The following is a 20,012-nucleotide window of genomic DNA, read 5'->3' on the forward strand; positions in this document are numbered from 1 at the left end:
TAGGTGAAACAACCTGGCTGCCCTGAACCTAGGTGAAATAACACATGATCCCTGCATGGCACACGTTATGAATAGAGTTGAGAGAACACCTGGATGTTCGGGTTCGAGAAGTTCGGCCGAACTTCCCGGAAATGTTCGGGTTCGGGATCCGAACCCGACCCGAACTTCGTCCCGAACCCGAACCCCATTGAAGTTAATGGGGACCCGAACTCTTCGGCACTAAAAAGGCTGTAAAACAGCCCAGGAAAGGGCTAGAGGGCTGCAAAAGGCAGCAACATGTAGGTAAATCCCCTTCAAACAAACGTGGATAGGGAAATGAATAAAAATAAAAATAAAATAAATAAAAATTACCAATATCAATTGGAAAGAGGTCCCATAGCAGAGAATCTGGCTTCACGTCACCCACCAGTGTAACAGTCTATTGTCATATATTTAGGCCCCGGCACCCAGGCAGAGGAGAGAGGTCCCATAACAGAGAATCTGGCTTCATGTCAGCAGAGAATCAGTCTTCATGTCATAGCAGAGAATCATGCTTTACGTCACCCAACACTGGAACAGTCCATTGTCAGATATTTAGGCCCAGGCACCCAGGCAGAAGAGAGAGGTCCCATAACAGAGAATCTGGCTTCATGTCAGCAGAGAATCAGTCTTCATGTCATAGCAGAGAATCATGCTTCACGTCACCCACCACTGGAACAGTCCATTGTCAGATATTTAGGCCCCGGCATCCAGGCAGAGGAGAGAGGTCCCATAACAGAGAATCAGTCTTCATGTCATAGCAGAGAATCATGCTTCATGTCACCCAACACTGGAACAGTCCATTGTCAGATATTTAGGCCCAGGCACCCAGGCAGAGGAGAGAGGTCCCGTAACAGAGAATCTGGCTTCAGGTCAGCAGAGAATCAGTCTTCATGTCATAGCAGAGAATCATGCTTCACGTCACCCAACTCTGGAACAGTCCATTGTCAGATATTTAGGCCCAGGCAGAGGAGAGAGGTCCCGTAACAGAGAATCTGGCTTCATGTCAGCAGAGAATCAGTCTTCATGTCATAGCAGAGAATCATGCTTCACGTCACCCTACACTGGAACAGTCCATTGTCAGATATTTAGGCCCAGGCACCCAGGCAGAGGAGAGAGGTCCCGTAACAGAGAATCTGGCTTCATGTCAGCAGAGAATCAGTCTTCATGTCATAGCAGAGAATTATGCTTTACGTCACCGAACACTGGAACAGTCCATTGTCAGATATTTAGGCCCAGGCACCCAGGCAGAGGAGAGAGGTCCCATAACAGAGAATCAGTCTTCATGTCATAGCAGAGAATCATGCTTCACGTCACCCAACACTGGAACAGTCCATTGTCATATATTTAGGCCCTGGCACCCAGACAGAGGAGAGGTTCATTCAACTTTGGGTTGCCCCGCAATATAATGGTAAAATGAAAATAAAAATAGGATTGAATGAGGAAGTGCCCTGGAGTACAATAATATATGGTTAAGGGGAGGTAGTTAATGTCTAATCTGCACAAGGGATGGACAGGTCCTGTGGGATCCATGCCTGGTTCATTTTTATGAACGTCAGCTTGTCCACATTGGCTATAGACAGGCGGCTGCGTTTGTCTGTAATGACGCCCCCTGCCATGCTGAATACACGTTCAGACAAAACGCTGGCCGCCGGGCAGGCCAACACCTCCAAGGCATAAAAGGCTAGCTCTGGCCACGTGGACAATTTAGAGACCCAGAAGTTGAATGGGGCCGAACTATCAGTCAGTACGTGGAGGGGTGTGCACACATACTGTTCCACCATGTTAGTGAAATGTTGCCTCCTGCTAACACGTTGCGTATCAGGTGGTGGTGGAGTTAGATGTGGCGTGTTGACAAAACTTTTCCACATCTCTGCCATGCTAACCCTGCCCTCAGAGGAGCTGGCCGTGACACAGCTGCCTTGGCGACCTCTTGCTCCTCCTCTGCCTTGGCCTTGGGCTTCCACTTGTTCCCCTGTGACATTTGGGAATGCTCTCAGTAGCGCGTCTACCAACGTGCGCTTGTACTCGCACATCTTCCTATCACGCTCCAGTGCAGGAAGTAAGGTGGGCGCATTGTCTTTGTACCGTGGATCCAGCAGGGTGGCAACCCAGTAGTCCGCACACGTTAAAATGTGGGCAACTCTGCTGTCGTTGCGCAGGCACTGCAGCATGTAGTCGCTCATGTGTGCCAGGCTGCCCAGAGGTAAGGACAAGCTGTCCTCTGTGGGAGGCGTATCGTCATCGTCCTGTGTTTCCCCCTCAGCCACGCACCAGTGATGGGCCTGAGCTGCGTTGGGTGCCACCCCGCTGTGACCATGCTTCATCCTCATCCTATTCCACCTCCTCCTCATCCTCGTCCTCCTCGTCCTCCAGTAGTGGGCCCTGGCTGGCCACATTTGTACCTGGCCTCTGCTGTTGCAAAAAACCTCCCTCTGAGTCACTTTGAAGAGACTGGCCTGAAAGTGCTAAAAATGACCCCTCTTCCTCCTCCTCCTCCTCCTCCTGGGCCACCTCCTCTTCCATCATCGCCCTAAGTGTTTTCTCAAGGAGACATAGAAGTGGTATTGTAACGCTGATAACGGCGTCATCGCCACTGGCCATGTTGGTGGAGTACTCGAAACAGCGCAACAGGGCACACAGGTCTCGCATGGAGGCCCAGTCATTGGTGGTGAAGTGGTGCTGTTCCGCAGTGCGACTGACCCGTGCGTGCTGCAGCTGAAACTCCACTATGGCCTGCTGCTGCTCGCACAGTCTGTCCAGCATGTGCAAGGTGGAGTTCCACCTGGTGGGCACGTCGCATATGAGGCGGTGAGCGGGAAGGCCGAAGTTACGCTGTAGCGCAGACAGGCGAGCAGCGGCAGGATGTGAACGCCGGAAGCGCGAACAGACGGCCCGCACTTTATGCAGCAGCTCTGACATGTCGGGGTAGTTGTGAATGAACTTCTGCACCACCAAATTCAGCACATGCGCCAGGCAAGGGATGTGTGTCAAACCGACTAGTCCCAGAGCTGCAACGAGATTTCGCCCATTATCGCACACCACCAGGCCGGGCTTGAGGCTCACCGGTAGCAACCACTCGTCGGTCTGTTGTTCTATACCCCGCCACAACTCCTGTGCGGTATGGAGCCTGTCCCCCAAACATTCGAGTTTCAGAATGGCCTGCTGACGTTTACCCCAGGCTGTGCTGAAGTTGGTGGTGAAGGTGTGTGGCTGACTGGATGAGCAGGTGGAAGAAGAGGAGGAGGAAGCCGAGTAGGAGGAGGAGGCAACAGGAGGCAAAGAATGTTGCCCTGCGATCCTTGGCAGCGGAAGGACGTGCGCCAAACAGCTTTCCGCCGGGCGCCCAGCCGCCACTAAATTTACCCAGTGTGCAGTTAGGGAGATATAGCGTCCCTGGCCATGCTTACTGGTCCACTTTTCTGTGGTTAGTTGGACCTTGCCACAGATGGCGTTGCGCAGTGCACACTTGATTTTATCGGATACTTAGTTGTGCAGGGAAGGCACGGCTCTCTTGGAGAAGTAGTGCCGGCTGGGAACAACATACTGTGGGACAGCAAGCGACATGAGCTGTTTGAAGCTGTCTGTGTCCACCAGCCTAAATGACAGCATTTCATAGGCCATTCAGGGCCAGGGATCGAGGGTGGCTAGGTGGGAATTTACGCTTTCTCTCAAATGTTTGTGAGATGGAGAGCTGAACGCTGGCGTGTGACATAGTTGAGATGCTTGGTGACAGAGGTGGTGGTGTTGGTGGTACATCCTCTGTTTGCTGGGCGGCAGGAGCCAACGTTCCTCCAGAGGCGGAGGAAGAGGCCGAGGCGGCAGCAGCAGAAGAGGTAGCAGGGGGAGCCTGAGTGACTTCCTTGTTTTTAAGGTGTTTACTCCACTGCAGTTAATGCTTTGCATGCAGGTGCCTGGTCATGCAAGTTGTGCTAATGTTCAGAACGTTAATGCCTCGCTTCAGGCTCTGATGGCACAGCGTGCAAACCACTCGGGTCTTGTCGTCAGCACATTGTTTGAAGAAGTGCCATGCCAGGGAACTCCTTGAAGCTGCCTTTGGGGTGCTCGGTCCCAGATGGCGGCGGTCAGTAGCAGGCGGAGTCTCTTGGCGGCGGGTGTTCTGCTTTTGTCCACTGCTCCCTCTTTTGCTACGCTGTTGGCTCGGTCTCACCACTGCCTCTTCCTCCGAACTGTGAAAGTCAGTGGTACGACCTTCATTCCATGTGGGGTCTAGGACCTCATCGTCCCCTGCATCGTCTTCCACCCAGTCTTGATCCCTGACCTCCTGTTCGGTCTGCACACTGCAGAAAGACGCAGCAGTTGGCACCTGTGTTTCGTCATCATCAGAGACGTGCTGAGGTGGTATTCTCATGTCCTCATCATCAGGAAACATAAGTGGTTGTGCGTTAGTGCATTCTATGTCTTCCACCGCTGGGGAAGGGCTAGGTGGATGCCCTTGGGAAACCCTGCCAGCGGAGTCTTCAAACAGCATAAGAGACTGCTGCATAACTTGAGGCTCAGACAGTTTCCCTGGTATGCATGGGGGTGATGTGACATACTGATGGGCTTGGTTTTCAGGCGCCATCTGTGCGCTTTCTGCAGAAGACTGGGTGGGAGATAATGTGAACGTGCTGGATCCACTGTCGGCCACCCAATTGACTAATGCCTGTACCTGCTCAGGCCTTACCATCCTTAGAACGGCATTGGGCCCCACCAAATATCGCTTTAAATTATGGCGGCTACTGGGACCTGAGGTAGTTGGTACACTAGGACGTGTGGCTGTGGCTGAACGGACACGTCCTCTCCCAGCACCAGAGGGTCCACTAACACAACCACGACCATGTCTGCGTGCGCGTCCCTTACTAGATGTTTTCCTCATTGTTAAAGTTCACCACAATAAGAAAAATATTATTTGGCCCAATGTATTGAATTCAAATTCAGGCCTTTTTTTAGACACCTAACACTATCTGGATATCTATTTAGGTACTGTATTACACTAATAAAGGCACAGCAGTAACGACAGATTTAGCTGAATATAAATTTGAGGCCTATTATTTAGGCGCTGGGTGACAGGTATACGTTTACAGACAGAATTAGACTTGGAATTGCACAGTAGCGTGTGTGTGAAGTTATTGAGAATGACCCTATCTGCACCTTGAATCTAATATACCCTTTTAGGGATAGATTTAAAGTAGGCCTGATACAGCAGAAACCACTAATTTAGAGAATTGCTAAGTTGGGAATTGTATTTCAACCCAGAACAAAAACTGTGCTTTGACGGACCCAAAATAACGTGACCAGCCTCAGCAATAACCACAGATTTAGATGAATATAAATTTAAGGCCTATTATTTAGGCGCTGGGTGACAGGTATACGTTTACAGACAGAATTAGACTTGGAATTGCACAGTAGCGTGTGTGAAGTTATTGAGAATGCCCCTATCTGCACCTTGAATCTAATATACCCTTTTAGGGATAGATTTAAAGTAGGCCTGATACAGCAGAAACCACTAATTTCGGAAATTGCTAAGTTGGGAATTGTATTTCAACCCTGAACAAAAATATATCCTTTGCCAGACAGCAGACAGTATTACAATTGGCTGGCCACAGCTGAAACAATTTCACCCCTCAATAAAATAGCAAGCACAGCCAAGCTCCTGATGTAGGATATTGCCAAAAAATAACCACACTATTGATGGTTAAATGCACTTGGTGACAGCTTGCCTCTGATGTAGGATATAGCCAAACAATAACCACACTATTGACGGTTAAATGCACTTGGTGACAGCTTGCCCCTGATGTAGGATATAGCCAAAAAAGAACCAAACTATTGAGGGTTAAATGCACTTGGTGACAGCTTGCCCCTGATGTAGGATATAGACAAAAAATAACCACACTATTGATGGTTAAATGCACTTGGTGACAGCTTGCCCCTGATGTAGGATATAGCCAAAAAATAACCACACTATTGATGGTTAAATGTATTTGGTGGCAGCTTGTGCTGGCGCACCACAAGACACAAAATGGCCGCCGATCACCCCAGAAAAAAGTGAATGAAAAACGCTCTGGGCAGCCTAAAAACAGTGAGCAATTGAATAGCAGCAGTTCAATGATCCACAGCTGTAGATCGATCACTGACTTAAGTGTTTTGGAGGAGTTAATCACTGCCTAATCTCGCCCTTACAGTCGCAGCTGCAACCTCTCCCTACACTGTTCAGAGCAGAGTGACGGTGCTATGTGACTCCAGCTTAAATAGAGGCTGGGTCACCTGCTGCACTGGCCAATCACAGCCATGCCAATAGTAGGCATGGCTGTGATGGCCTCTTGGGGCAAGTAGTATGACGCTTGTTGATTGTCTGCTTTGCAGCCTTTCAAAAAGCGCCAAGAAAGCGCCAAACACCGAACCCGAACCCAGACTTTTACGAAAATGTTCGCGTTCAGGTCTGTGTCACGGACACCCCAAAATTCGGTGCAAACCCGAACTATGCAGTTCGGGTTCGCTCATCCCTAGTTATGAACCTAGTGGTGCAATGCTTTCTAAATAAGTACACTGGCTTGCGCAAGGTGCTGACAAATTACAGGAGACTGTTCAAAAACCTGCAGTGACAGAACATTATGCCACTACACCGCTTAATCCACGACTTTGCAACTCGCTGGAATGCACATGCTTGAGTGTCTGTACGAGCAGCAGAAAGACATAAATTAATTTGTCATGCACCAGACAGCCGCTGCAGCAGGGAGCTGTTGCTACGAGGTCAGGTAGATGCCTGTCAGGTGCTGAAGCCCTTTGTAGAAACCACAAAGTTTGTCAGCAGGGACTGCAGCATGAACAATGCCATCCTTCTCGTATTTATCTTAGAACAGATGCTGATGCTCATGCATCTTGCTGTCTGCCTTATAGCTGTTGGGGACACACAAAAGGAATCTGCAATGGAGGCGGAGAAAGACCAGGATGAGGAGCTGCCACTGCAAAAGGAGGAGGAGTTGGAGGTGGAGAAGGAAGAGGACAATGATGACGATGGCACCGGCCAAGACACTTAATTGGCCAGAATGTCAGCCTGTATGCCCACTTACTTATGCAGTGACAGGTGTATCAATAACGTCAAGCATTCTTGTGACTACTGGATAGCCATGATTTTAGATCTTCACTTTCAAGGCAAAATGGGGGAATGTTTTCCTCCAGCAGAAAGGGAGGACAAATTACGTTAACGGGAAACACTGTGTATGCAGCTTTCCACAGCTTATGGTGAGCAGACACCTGCCTCCAGCATGTCTGAAAGGGAGACACCTCTTTGTCCCCTGCAGAGTCACCCACCTCTCGTTGCCAAGAGCAGCAGAAGATGCAGTAGCAGCAGCCATTTCAGTCTCTTCAAAATGATGTAGCAGTTTTTTCACATGCTGCCCTAAGTTGAGTCCAGAGAGGGTTTTCAGCACTGTGGGGTGTGTAGTGACACCCAAATGAATGAAGTTGTCCTCCACTAGTGTCTAAAACATCACCAGGCCTCGATTGGGGAAGATTTTCACACTCCTTCGGGATGGCTGAGGCTGATGAATAGATCTGGCCTTGTTGGCAGTGCCCGATCTTGCCACTATTGCTGCCTACCTGCATCCATCATGCCACCACTGCAATCGTGCCACTGCTACGGCCTACCTGTAGTGGGGGAGGGAAAAAGAGAAAATCCCTAGGAGGCTAGCAGGGGTTATATGCAAATTTTCATGGCAATTGGAGTAACTTCGGTTTGGCCCAAATGGATTCAGGTCTGAACCAAACTTTTCTTCTAAACTTTTGGTAAACCTGAATCAAACAGAATCTCAAGCGGTTTGCTCATCTCTAGCACTTAGCATTAGATCACTGTCTGTGATCTGTATATCGGGACATAAAGGAACACTTAGATAAGGTATTCTTTGCCAGCCTATATTCCCAAATAAAATTGTATAAAGGAGCTTTTTAGATTTTAACAGTCTATATGTGAATATTGTGGTGTTTTTTTTTTTACAAAAACAGGATGATTAGATTTTTTGGGGAATATATATTTTTATGATGTTCCATGTATTCTATATCCTGTCTTGGCTCTTTTAATTACTCCTTTATTTGTACTTTTACCATGACAAACAGCATTGTGTGACTTTCTCGGTAAGACCATTCACACTGACCAGAGTGGGAAAGGGTCAAATGACTCAATTAGACCATTGCACATTACACTTATAAGTACAATGTTTTTCTGTGTATCTTTATCTAGACCAGGCATGCTCAACCTGCGGCTCTCCAGCTGTTGTAAAACTACAACTCCCACAATTCCCTGCTGTAGACTGATAGCTGTAGGCTGTTCGGGCATGCTGGGAGTTGTAGTTTTGCAACAGCTGGAGGGCTGCAGGTTGAGCATGTCTGATGTAGACCTATAAAGAGAACAATAGAGCTAAAATAATATTATTCTAATTCTACTAATCTAGTATTATATTAACAGATCATAATCCCTTCACAGCAGCAGTAAAGTAACAGTCAGTTATCGATCGATATAGGGGTTTTATCTCTCTGTGCTGACTGCTACAGAAGAACAATATTACAATTTTAGTTCAAATTGTATAGTTCTGCCACAAAAAAGTTTTCTACTGTATAAATATAAAGTTAACAGGTAGCCCCTCTGAAATATTCATTTAGTTAGTACAGCCAAATAAAAAATCAACACATAAAAAGTAAAAAAAAGGAAATTTTCCCTCCTTTACAAAAAAAAATCTCTGTACATAGATGACTATCATAGTTGTACAAAGCTGTACTTTAAGGGAGATCCTTGTAAAGCTAACATAGGGTTTTGGTTTTTAGCACTTTAGCGACCTCATATGCAATGTAAACATAGTTTCTGACTTATTTTCTGACTATAAGACTGCCCTAGTTGCAACCCCTTCACAACTTGTGCTTTACATGTATTCTGCAATTCTATGCTTTAAAGAGGGCTCCCACACGGTAGCTCAGTGGGTGCTATAGCCAACAGATGTTTTACAAAAAGAAACCTGGAAGCAGAGATCGAGGGATCGGTTGCTATGACAACCCCCAATCTTCTGAAGGCTCTTAAACCTGCCAGAGCAAAGTTCCTATGAAGCCCTGCCTGCAGCAGGGCTCCATAGGAACACAGTGACGCTCTCGTAGGCTGCACTGTTAAATTATTGCAGACTCTTGGAGTAGCGATCATATGATCACATGTTCAAATTCCCTTGGGGGTGCTTAAATGTAAAGAAAGTTTTTAAAACATTTAGAAATCCAACTCGCCCTCTATCCCCATATTAAAAATAAACAATAAAAAATTAAGCAACATTAGTATTGCTGTGCCTCAAAATGTCCAAACTATTAAATATTAACCCCTTAAGGACTCAGCCCTATTTCACCTTAAGGACTTGGCCATTTTTTTGCAAATCTGACCAGTGTCACTTTAAGTGCTCATAACTTTAAAACGCTTTGACTTACCCAGGCCGTTCTGAGATTTTTTTTTCGTCACATATTGTACTTCATGACACTGCTAAAATTGGGTCAAAAAAGTGAATTATTTTGCATAAAAAAATACCATATTTACCCAAAATTTAGAAAAATTAGCAAATTTCAAAGTTTCAGTTTCTCTACTTCTGTAATACATAGTAATACCCCCAAAAATTGTGATGACTTTACATTCCCCATATGTCTACTTCATGTTTGTAGCATTTTGGGAATGATATTTTATTTTTTGGGGATGTTACAAGGCTTAGAAGTTTAGAAGCAAATCTTGAAATTTTTCTGAAATTTACAAAAACCCAATTTTTAGGGACCACTACAGCTCTGAAGTCACTTTGCGAGGCTTACATAATAGAAACCGCCCAAAAATGACCCCATTCTATAAACTACACCCCTCAAGGTATTCAAAACTGATTTTACAAACTTTGTTAACCCTTTAGGTGTTGCACAAGAGTTATTGGCAAATGGGGATGAAATTTGAGAATTTCATTTTTTTGCCTAATTCTCAATTTTAACCCATTTTTTCCACTAACGAAGCAAGGGTTAACAGCCAAACAAGACTGTATCTTTATTGCCCTGACTCTGCCGTTTACAGAAACACCCCATATGTGGCCGTAAACTACTGTACGGGCACACAGCGGGGCGTAGAGTGAAAGGTGCGCCGTATGGTTTTTGGAAGGCAGATTTTGCTGGACAGTTTTTTTGACACCATGTCCCATTTGAAGCCCCCTGATGCACGCCTAGAGTAGAAACTCCATAAAAGTGACCCCATCTAAGAAACTACACCCCTGAAGGTATTCAAAACTGATTTTAGAAACTTTGTTAACCCTTTAGATGTTGCACAAGATTTAATGGAAAATAGAGATACAATTTCAAAATTTCACTTTTTTGGAAAATTTTCCATTTTAATATTTTTTTTCCAATTACAAATCAAGGGTTAACAGCCAAACAAAACTCATTATTTATGGCCCTGATTCTGTAGTTTACAGAAACACCCCATATGTGTTCGTAAACCGCTGTACGGGCAAACGGCAGGGCGCAGAAGGAAGGGAATGCCATACGGTTTTTGGAAGGCAGATTTTGCTGGACTATTTTTTTTGACACCATGTCCCATTTGAAGCCCCCCTGATGCACCCCCAGAGTATAAACTCCAAAAAAGTGACCCCATTTTAGAAACTAGGGGATGGGGTGGCAGTTTTGTTGGTACTAGTTTAGGGTACATATGATTTTTGGTTGCTCTATATTACACTTTTTTGTGTGGCAAGGTAACAAGAAATAGATTTTTTGGCACGTTTTTTTTTTTTGTTATTTACGACATTCATCTGACAGGTTAGATCGTGTGGTAATTTTATAGAGCAGGTTGTCACGGACGCGGCGATACCTAATATGTATACAATTTTTTTTATTTATGTAAGTTTTACACAATGACTTCATTTTTAAAACAAAAAAAATGTTTTAGTGTCTCCATAGTCTAAGAACCATAGTTTTTTCAGTTTTTGGGCGATTATTTTAAGTAGGGTCTCATTTTTTGCGGGATGAGATGACGGTTTGATTGGCCCTATTTTGGGGTGCACATGACTTTTTAATCGCTTGCTATTACACTTTATTGTGACGTAAGATGACAAAATGTCATTTTTTACACCGTTTTTATTTTTATTTTTTTACGGTGGTCACCTGAGGGGTTAGGTCATGTCATATTTTTATAGAGCCGGTCGATACGGATGCGGCGATACCTAATATGTATACTTTGTTTTATTTATTTAAGTTTTACACAATGATTTTATTTTTGAAACAAAAAAATCATGTTTTAGTGTTTCCATAGTCTGAGAGCCATAGTTTTTTCAGTTTTTTGGGAATTATTTTGGGTAGGGTATGATTTTTGCGGGATGAGATGACGGTTTGATTGGTACTATTTTGGCGTACATGCGACTTTTTTGATCACTTTTATTACCTTTTTTGGGAAGTAAGGTGGGCAAAATTTTAATTTCCTAATAGTTTTTTTTTTTTTTTTTATGGCGTTCACCGTGCGGGGAAAGTAACATGACCGTTTTATAGATCAGGTCATTACGGACGCGGCGATACCAAACATGTGTAGGGAATTTTATTTTTTTCATTTTTATTCAGTGATAAATGTTTTTTTTTGATTTTTACTTTTTTTTCACTTTTTTTTTGACCCAGACCCACTTGGTTCTTGAAGATCCAGTGGGTCTGATGTCTGTATAATACAGTACAGTACAATATATATTGTACAGTACTGTATTTTACTTACACTTTGTCTGAACAGATCTATGCTTTCAGCACAGATCTGTTCAGAACCATGGACAGCAGGATGCCTGAGACGGCGTCCTGTTGCCATGGGAACCTTCCCCGTCTGCTCAGTAGTGGTCAGAACTGCGCAGACGGGGAAGGGTAAGGACGGGGCTTCGGGGGGCTGCCTGGGAGCTCTCTCCCTCTCCATTCGGGGGGCTGCAAAGGCACAGCAGCCCCCCGATGGGAGAGGGAGGGAGCTACTTCTTACTGTTAACTTTTTCCATACAGCGGTCTGTACGGACCGCTGTATGGAAAGGGTTAAACGGCTGACATCACATCACCGATGTCAGCCGTTTATACCAGGGTGCCAGCAATGTGCTGGCACCCTGGTATACCCACTCTACACCAACGAATTTTCAAGGGGAGGCGGGCGGGGGATCGCGATCCCGCCTGCCGCACCGCCCGCCTCCCGCACCGCCCCCACCGCCCACAACTCCCCCCCCCCCCTGCACCACCCGCCGGCCAAAAATCATGCAGGGGTGCAGGGGGAGGTAAAATCTATATTTGAGGCACACTAAAGTTTCTGATCCCCGCGGTCAGGGACCGCAGGGATCAGAAACTGCAAAAAGCGCAGCAAACCGCAGGTCTGAATTGACCTGCGGTTTGCGGCGATCGCCGATAGGGGGGGTCACATGACCCCCCCTGGTGTTGTCACAGGATGCCGGCTGAATGATTTCAGCCGGCATCCCGTTTCCATTAACCCCCGCGGCGCCGGAATCTGCATTTAAAGTTAGGACGTACCGGTACGCCCTGAGTCCTTAAGGACTCGGGAAATAGGGCGTACCGATACGCCCTGCGTCCTTAAGGGGTTAAAGTATATCAAGGGGAAGAAAACAAAACTGGATCGCACATCAACAATGCTATGCTTAGATCTAATTAAATTCGCTTCTCAGCACAATATTAAAATGTACAGCCCCCTATACTGCCTGCTGTACAAGATGCATTAATGGGACCTACTCTGACAAAGAGGTGCAGCACAATGCGGTGACAATCTGCACTGCCCTAGTAGGCGGCAGGACCCAGGAGTCAAATAGCAACCCTGCTGTCTGACAATGCCACCCATGGCACTGGGTCCCACCAACCCACCAGCACAGCGCCACAAAAACAAAAGCCACTACGCAGTACTGCACCATGTGAACAGTTGTCTAAAACAACATGTCCATTGCTATCAGGAACTGCAGGTCAATGACGACTTATATGCAGACTTCTGCAAAATCAAACCACCTGTGCCGAATGGGAGAAGTGCTGATACCAGTTATAAAGAAGAAAGTTTCAACATGCATATATCAAGGGGAGAAAAACAGAACTGGATTGCACATCCACAATGCTATGCTTACATCTAATTAAACTCGTTTCTCAGCGCAGTATTAAAGTGTACAGCCCCCTATACTGCATGATGTACACTAATGCCTCTTGTACAGCATGCAGTATAGGGGGGCTGTACACTTTATAGTCCCACAAGGAGACTATAGCAGACAGCTTTTTGATTGATTTAAAATCCAATGCACTATCCCTACAGTGCATTGCATTTTAATGTCAGTGCTGTTCCAGAGAGGCACAGCCTGCTTGAAATTAATCAAGACAGGCTTGGAGCCTTCATAGACCGCAGCCAGCCTTCACACAAATCAGCACCCCGCTATCGCATTTGCAGGATGCCGATGGGAGACAGAGGGAGTCCGCTCCCTCTGTCAGCACTTTACATGCGGTGGGCGCCATTGCCAGCGGCATGTAAAGTGTTAAACAGCCCAGAACTGCACTCCTGCCGATCCGGGCTGTTAGAGTAGGGCCGCGGTTCTCATGTGAGAGCTGGGTCCCTGTTCCCCAATGCACGCAAGACCAGTGCAGCGCTTAGACTGGGCCATCCCCTAGTGACCGCTGTAAAAAGTGGTCACTAAGGGGTTAAATGGTGCCATTAGATGGTACAAATTGTCTCGCAAAAAATAGCCCCTATACAGCTACTGTATGTGAACAGAAAAATAAAAAAAAGTTATGGCTCTGGAAAGGCAGGGAGTAAAAAAAATCACTGTGTCCTTAAAGAGAACCTGTTACTGCTCCTGACATGTTTTAGTAACTACTTGCATTCGCCATGTAATAATTCTGGAACATCTATCCTTAGATCCTCTAAGCCTACGTTGTGCCATTCCCATATTGTTCCTGCTAGAAGTTTACAAATACATTGCCAGCAGTCTGCAGTAAAGGTGTTACTAGTAGCAGGTGTGTCTGACTTTGTCCATTCATTGCTGCCTTTGTCAGACTGTGCAGGGACACCCCCAACTGGTAACACCCATCAGTACCTTTACTGCAAGCTGCTGACAATTCATTCCTAACCTTGTGTACCTGTAGTAGAAATAACAGAAGAATGGCACAACATATAGCTGTAAGAATTGATATGTATTACAACATTTTTGGTCTAGAAGGCTTTAAACACCTCCAGTTAGGAATGGTTTATTTTACCATGCATCAGTGTTTGCATAATAATACATGATTGTGAATTATTGTATGTGTAATGTTTATTGGAATGCTTTACATTTTTCAGTAGCTTTGTTCTTGAAACATCCAAATCAAAACCTCGTGAAAGTGAAGGAGATCCTTCTCCAGTGTCCAGTGAACCAGATGTAAAATTGCGGAGATCTCGCAAGAAAAATAAAAGGAGCAGTGTTGTGTTTGCTGATGAAAAAACATCTTCTGAAGCGTATCTGTCGGAGTCAAAGAGAGTAAGTTAGTGAAAAGATCTTTCAAAACTTATACAAGACATATACATGTGGTGTAAACATCATTGAATGTTGATTAGCAAGAAATAAGGACAAGATGGAAGGCCGTCTATGAATATGGATACACATGAGACTTAATTATTAGGGGTACAGATAGGGTGATCTCTGACAAAGACTGGGATCGTCGAACGGTGTGTTGTCTTCCTGGCGCTCAAGTTTGACACATTGCGGATTGGATTGACAGATTACTAGGAGGAGCTGGAGAAGATCCAGCAGTCATGGTCCATATTGAAATCAATGACAAAGTTAGTGTAGGTGGAGCGTCCTTAAAAATGATTTTACTGATTTAGGTCACAAGCTTAGGGCAAGGACCTCAAAGGTTGTGTTTTCCGAAATACTACCTGTACCATGAACCACATAAGAAAGGCAGAGGGAGATTAGGGAGGTTAACAAGTGGCTTAAGAACTGGTGTAGGAAGGAGGGATTTGGGTTTCTAGAGAACTGGGCCGACTTCTCTGTCAGCTACAGGCTCTATCGTAGGGATGGACTGCACCTCAATGGGGAAGGGGCAGCTGTGTTGAGGGAGAAGATGGCTAGAAGGTTGTAGCGTGTTTATAACCGGGGGAACAATTCTTCCACATGTGAGCCATTGCTAAATGCAATCCCCAGCAAAAATGCATACAATGGAGGATATCGGCAGCTGACCACATGCCCCGCAAAAGCATCCTACGCCACAGTGTTTGGTGTTTTTGATAATTTCCTCCCATTTAGGCCACTTTATTTCAGTTATTTGTCTTGATATGTTTAGAATGTGCCATTGCGTACTGCTGGTAGCATTCTGTTGCACCTGATGGCCTGTGTCACATAGCCTGTTATAGGTGGGCCTTATAGCCTTATCATCTCTCCCACTACCTGAGTGATTTCACTATAGAGGTATGTGGGAGCTTGGCTGTAAGTTGTATCTTAGCACCTCTCAGACCGTGTTCACACACCGTAGGTAGTCTAGTGGTAGGAACCCAATTTTTATCTCGAATATCGCCACTTTGAGAATTCACGAATATTTAGAATATAGTGCTATATGTTCGTTATATTGAATAAACGTCATTTTTTCCATCTGAACACATGATTCCTCCCATGACTCATTGGCCCACAAGTAACTTAAGCAGGGAGGAATCATGACTTCAGATGGAAAAAAATGCAGAATATTCTAAAAAACAAATATATAACACTATATTTAATATAGTGCTATATATTCATATTTTGGAATATTTGCAATTTTTTTCCATCTGAAGTGAACACTGAACACTGTTCACTTCAGATGGAAAACAGACAAATACATTCTATAGTGCTATATATTAGTTTTTGACCCACGCCTGTATTGATTGCGTAATATTTGCATATTGCTCGTTCATTACCTTGCCGATTTTCGAGTAAGAAAAAAAGAATTTAGAATATAATGAATATTTGAATTTGCAAATATTTGAGGAATATTCTACAAAATATTTGCGAAATATCACAAATTCGAATATGACCCCTGCTGCTCATCACTAATCCTCAACTCTGTTGCCTGACTAATCCACCTCTCAGCTTTTACTCCTCTGCCTCTCCCCTCTGCCAATCCCTTCACTGGCTCCCCATTGCCCAGCAAATTCAGTTAAAAATACTAAGAAATGCATACAAGGCTGTCACAACCTGTCCCCTCCCTACATCTCTGAGCTACTTTCCCGCTACATCCCCACATGCAATCTCCGATCCTCACAATACCTCCTTCTCTCCTCTCCTCTTATCACCTCTTCCCACAATCGCCTCCAAGATTTCTCCTGTGCATCTCCCGCACTCTGGAACTTGCTACCCCAACATATCAGACTCTAACCTACAGTGGAATCCTTCAAAAGAAACCTAAAAACCCACCTCCTAAGACAAGCCTATATCCAGTAACCCTGCAGTCTCCTATACCTTGTAGATTGTAAGCCCTCACGAGCAGGGCCCTCTCTCCTTCTGTACCAATTTGTAACTTGTCTTGTTTATGCTTAATTCAATTGTCTGTATTATGTATGTATACCCCTTTTCATATGTACAGCGCTATGGAATGAATGGCGCTTTAATAATAATATTCAATATAAGTAAATTCTTGATCACATAATAAGTAATGTAAAACAACTGTGTTTATTATTGTTAAAACTGCCACTAAATGATGTCACTTCCAGTCACATGGCCTCCAGGCTGAACGACATTACTTCCGGTCATATGACCAACAGGCTTCATCAGAAGCTGGGAAACCAGAGGCAGAGTTGCAGTGTGCTCTGTTAGGGGGCTTGTCTGTGTATCACATGATCATAACGGGAGTGTTCCACAGGTCCTAGCTTTCTGGTAACTTGGGTAAATAAAGAAAACCTATTTAGACAGTGATCACTAGTGGGCCTGTCAATACTGAGAAAAAGATGAATAGTTCATAAATGGAGATTGCATAAACAAACTCAGTATTAAAGTGATGTAGAATAACAATTATAAAATATATAGATTAAAATTGAATAATAAAATATATATAAAAATAATCCTAATAAAAATAGAGTGTCAGTGTTCTCCAGAGATTCTGATACAATCCCAGCTGAATGTATTTCAGCCATATGTTATACATTTCCAATCAGTTCATTCAGACCACATGGAGCTAGGTTGTTGAGTTTGAACATCCAGAAACTTCCTCTTTTAGGCTTCGGCCACAAGCCAAAACCAGAAGTGACCTTATACTTTCTCTCATTTTTTTTAATTTTTTTATCCACTCTTGATTTTGGCTTCCAAAATTATCCCAATCTATCATGACAGGTTGCTGGAATCTGTTCCAGAGGCAACCATGATAGTTAACTGGATTTGCATATTGACATCCTGAAAAATGTCTGGAAACACTGTGTTGTGGACTAGAGGTTCTAATTTTACTTCAGTGTGTATTTATCCTAAATCTAAGTGGTTGGGAGGTGTGCCCCACAGGGGCACTCTGCAGTTCATAAAGGTTAGGATAGGGAAAGAATCCCCAGTGGTGGATGATATAAATTTGTTTCTACGATGCTGGATATTTTTGCACCACAGTCAATTCTTCACTGCACCAAAAAGAACCAACTATTTTAGGTAATTAGTTCATGGATCCAACACCCTGTTTGCTCTCAGTTTTATGGGGGCTAGTAAAGTCTTGAGGGATAGACCCTTCAAAAAGTGATGCACAGTGCAATAGAAAGAGTCCATGCTAAATAGGGATCTTTCAATAGAATGTACCACTACGTATTTGTAATATTCCTAATAGTTCTATTATCACTTTCGTATGTGGTAATGAAATTGGAATGTATATAATCAGCTTCAGAGATCGTGGACAGGCAGTCATCTTAATTTGAAGGTATTGTCTTTGTAGGCATTACATTTTTGGGGGGTAACCGTTCTGTCTAAAATGGTTATGTAGAGTTCTAAATTGATCTTTGAAGTAGACAGTTTTTGGTACAGTTTCTCCTTATCCTCTTATTTTGACTGTAAGGTACATTAGTGATCCACTTCTTATAACGGGCACTTGAAAAACTGTTCACACAACATTCTTAAAATATGTTTGAGTATGCAGTTGGGTGCCATCATTGGTAACATATAGATAGGTCCAAAAATTAATTCAACATGGGTATGAGACCAGTTTGGTGTCAGTGCAATGCCCAATTGATTGGAATTAATGGTCTATACAAATTATTAGGCTAGTACTTGACTGCCATACCAAACAATTAAAAGATTGTAGTTTGTAAGCTCTTGCAGGCAGGGTCCTCTACTCCTCTGTACCAGTCTGTTAATAGTTTGTTGTATTTTTATATTTGTTTAACCCTGTCTGGATGTACAGTGCCATGGAATTAATGCAGCTTTAGAATAAATTATAATTGTTTATGTAATGCTTAAACAGTATTTTCAAACTGTAAATGGGATTGTTGCTGATGTGGGTGTCCTTGAAAGCTCCAATAAAGAAGTTAGTATAGCTTGGGGTGAAACAAGTTCACATAGCTGTACCATTTTTTTTCTAAAGGAACAATTGAGAACCAAAGGAGAACACATTGGGGGACATTTATGAAGACCGACTATTTAGATGCCGGTGGGACCTAAACCTATCTTACATTTATGACATATCCTAGAAATATGCCAAAAATACCTCAGATCGGACAACACTTTTAAAAGCATAAGTCACAAGGCACATGTGAACAGAGCTTAGTATTGTTGTTCTGCAATTTACTGATGTACGCTTGCTGTGTGATTATTTTACAGCTGTCAAGAAAGCAGGAATTTATGAGTGACACTAACCTCTCAGATCATGCAACAGCTCCACAAGGCACTTCTGTTCTCAAGCAAATGAGCTTTGCAAGTCGCTCTATGCCAACAATCCCAGGTAACATACAGTACTTTTTTCAGCAATACACAAATGCACATTTTTGCAGTTCATAGTAAAAAATAAAATAATGTTTATAAGATCAGTTGTGTGACTGTCTGAAACACTGTAATATGAGTTATATGGCACCCTTTTACCCATTGTTCTGAATGACATTGTGGAGCCTATAATCGCCTCCTCAGGTTCTGTGTTACATCAGTGAGTTTAACTCATGTTTTGGGAAAAACGAAGGACTCTTAAGGGACTATGTACAGGAGTTTATAGCTGTTAATAATAAGCTAGACCCAGCATGGGTCTACCAAGGACAGAAGTTGTCAGTCTAACCTAATTTGTTTTTATCAGGAGGTGAGTAGAAGCCTGGACAGAGGGGCGGCTGTGGATGTAGTGTTCTTGGATTTTGCAGAGGCATTTGATACTGTGTCTCATAGATATTTAATGGGTAAAATAAGGTCTATAGGCTTGGAAAGTATAGTTTTTAATTGAATTGATAACTGGCTGAAGGACCAGACCAGAGGATTGTTGTCAATTATTCCCATACTGAATGTTCCCGAGATGTTCCCGAGTTTATGAAAATAAAGAAAATGAGAAGGTGTGTCCAAACTTTTGGTCTGTACCATATATATATACAGTTGCAAGAAAAAGTATGTGAACCCTTTGGAATGATATGGATTTTTGCACAAATTGGTCATAAAATGTTATCTGATCTTCATCTAAGTCACCACAATAGACAATCACAGTCTGCTTAAACTAATAACACACAAAGAATTAAATGTTACCATGTTTTTATTGAACACACCATGTAAACATTCACAGTGTAGGTGGAAAAAGTATATGAACCCCTAATCTAATTACATCTCCAAGAGCTAATTGGAGTGATGTGTCAGCCAACTTGAGTCCAATCAATGAGATGAGATTGGAGGTGTTGGTTACAGCTGCCCTGCCCTATAAAAAACACACACCAGTTCTGGGTTTGCTTTTCACAAGAAGCATTGCCTGATGTGAATGATGCCTCGCACAAACGAGCACTCAGAAGACCTACGATAAGAACTGTTGACTTGCATAAAGCTGGAAAGGGTTATATAAGTGTCTCC

At 43.8% G+C, this 20,012-nt stretch overlaps 1 protein-coding gene across 3 annotated transcripts in view; it reads left to right on the forward strand.

Moving 5' to 3' along the window:
• The window catches only part of DOCK2 (dedicator of cytokinesis 2), a 1,177,826-nt gene that overhangs the window by 1,071,755 nt on the left and 86,059 nt on the right, over nucleotides 1–20,012 (forward strand). For 2 of the 3 annotated variants that reach the window (XM_044280877.1, XM_044280879.1), the window contains 2 exons: nucleotides 14,345–14,522; nucleotides 18,801–18,921. In XM_044280877.1, the coding sequence (XP_044136812.1) occupies nucleotides 14,345–14,522; nucleotides 18,801–18,921 (299 nt within the window). The remainder of the gene's footprint in view (nucleotides 1–14,344; nucleotides 14,523–18,800; nucleotides 18,922–20,012) is intronic. The other variant, XM_044280878.1, reaches the window with a different exon arrangement.

Source organism: Bufo gargarizans, chromosome 2 (assembly GCF_014858855.1).
Source record: "Bufo gargarizans isolate SCDJY-AF-19 chromosome 2, ASM1485885v1, whole genome shotgun sequence".
NCBI classification, from domain to species: Eukaryota; Metazoa; Chordata; class Amphibia; order Anura; family Bufonidae; genus Bufo; species Bufo gargarizans.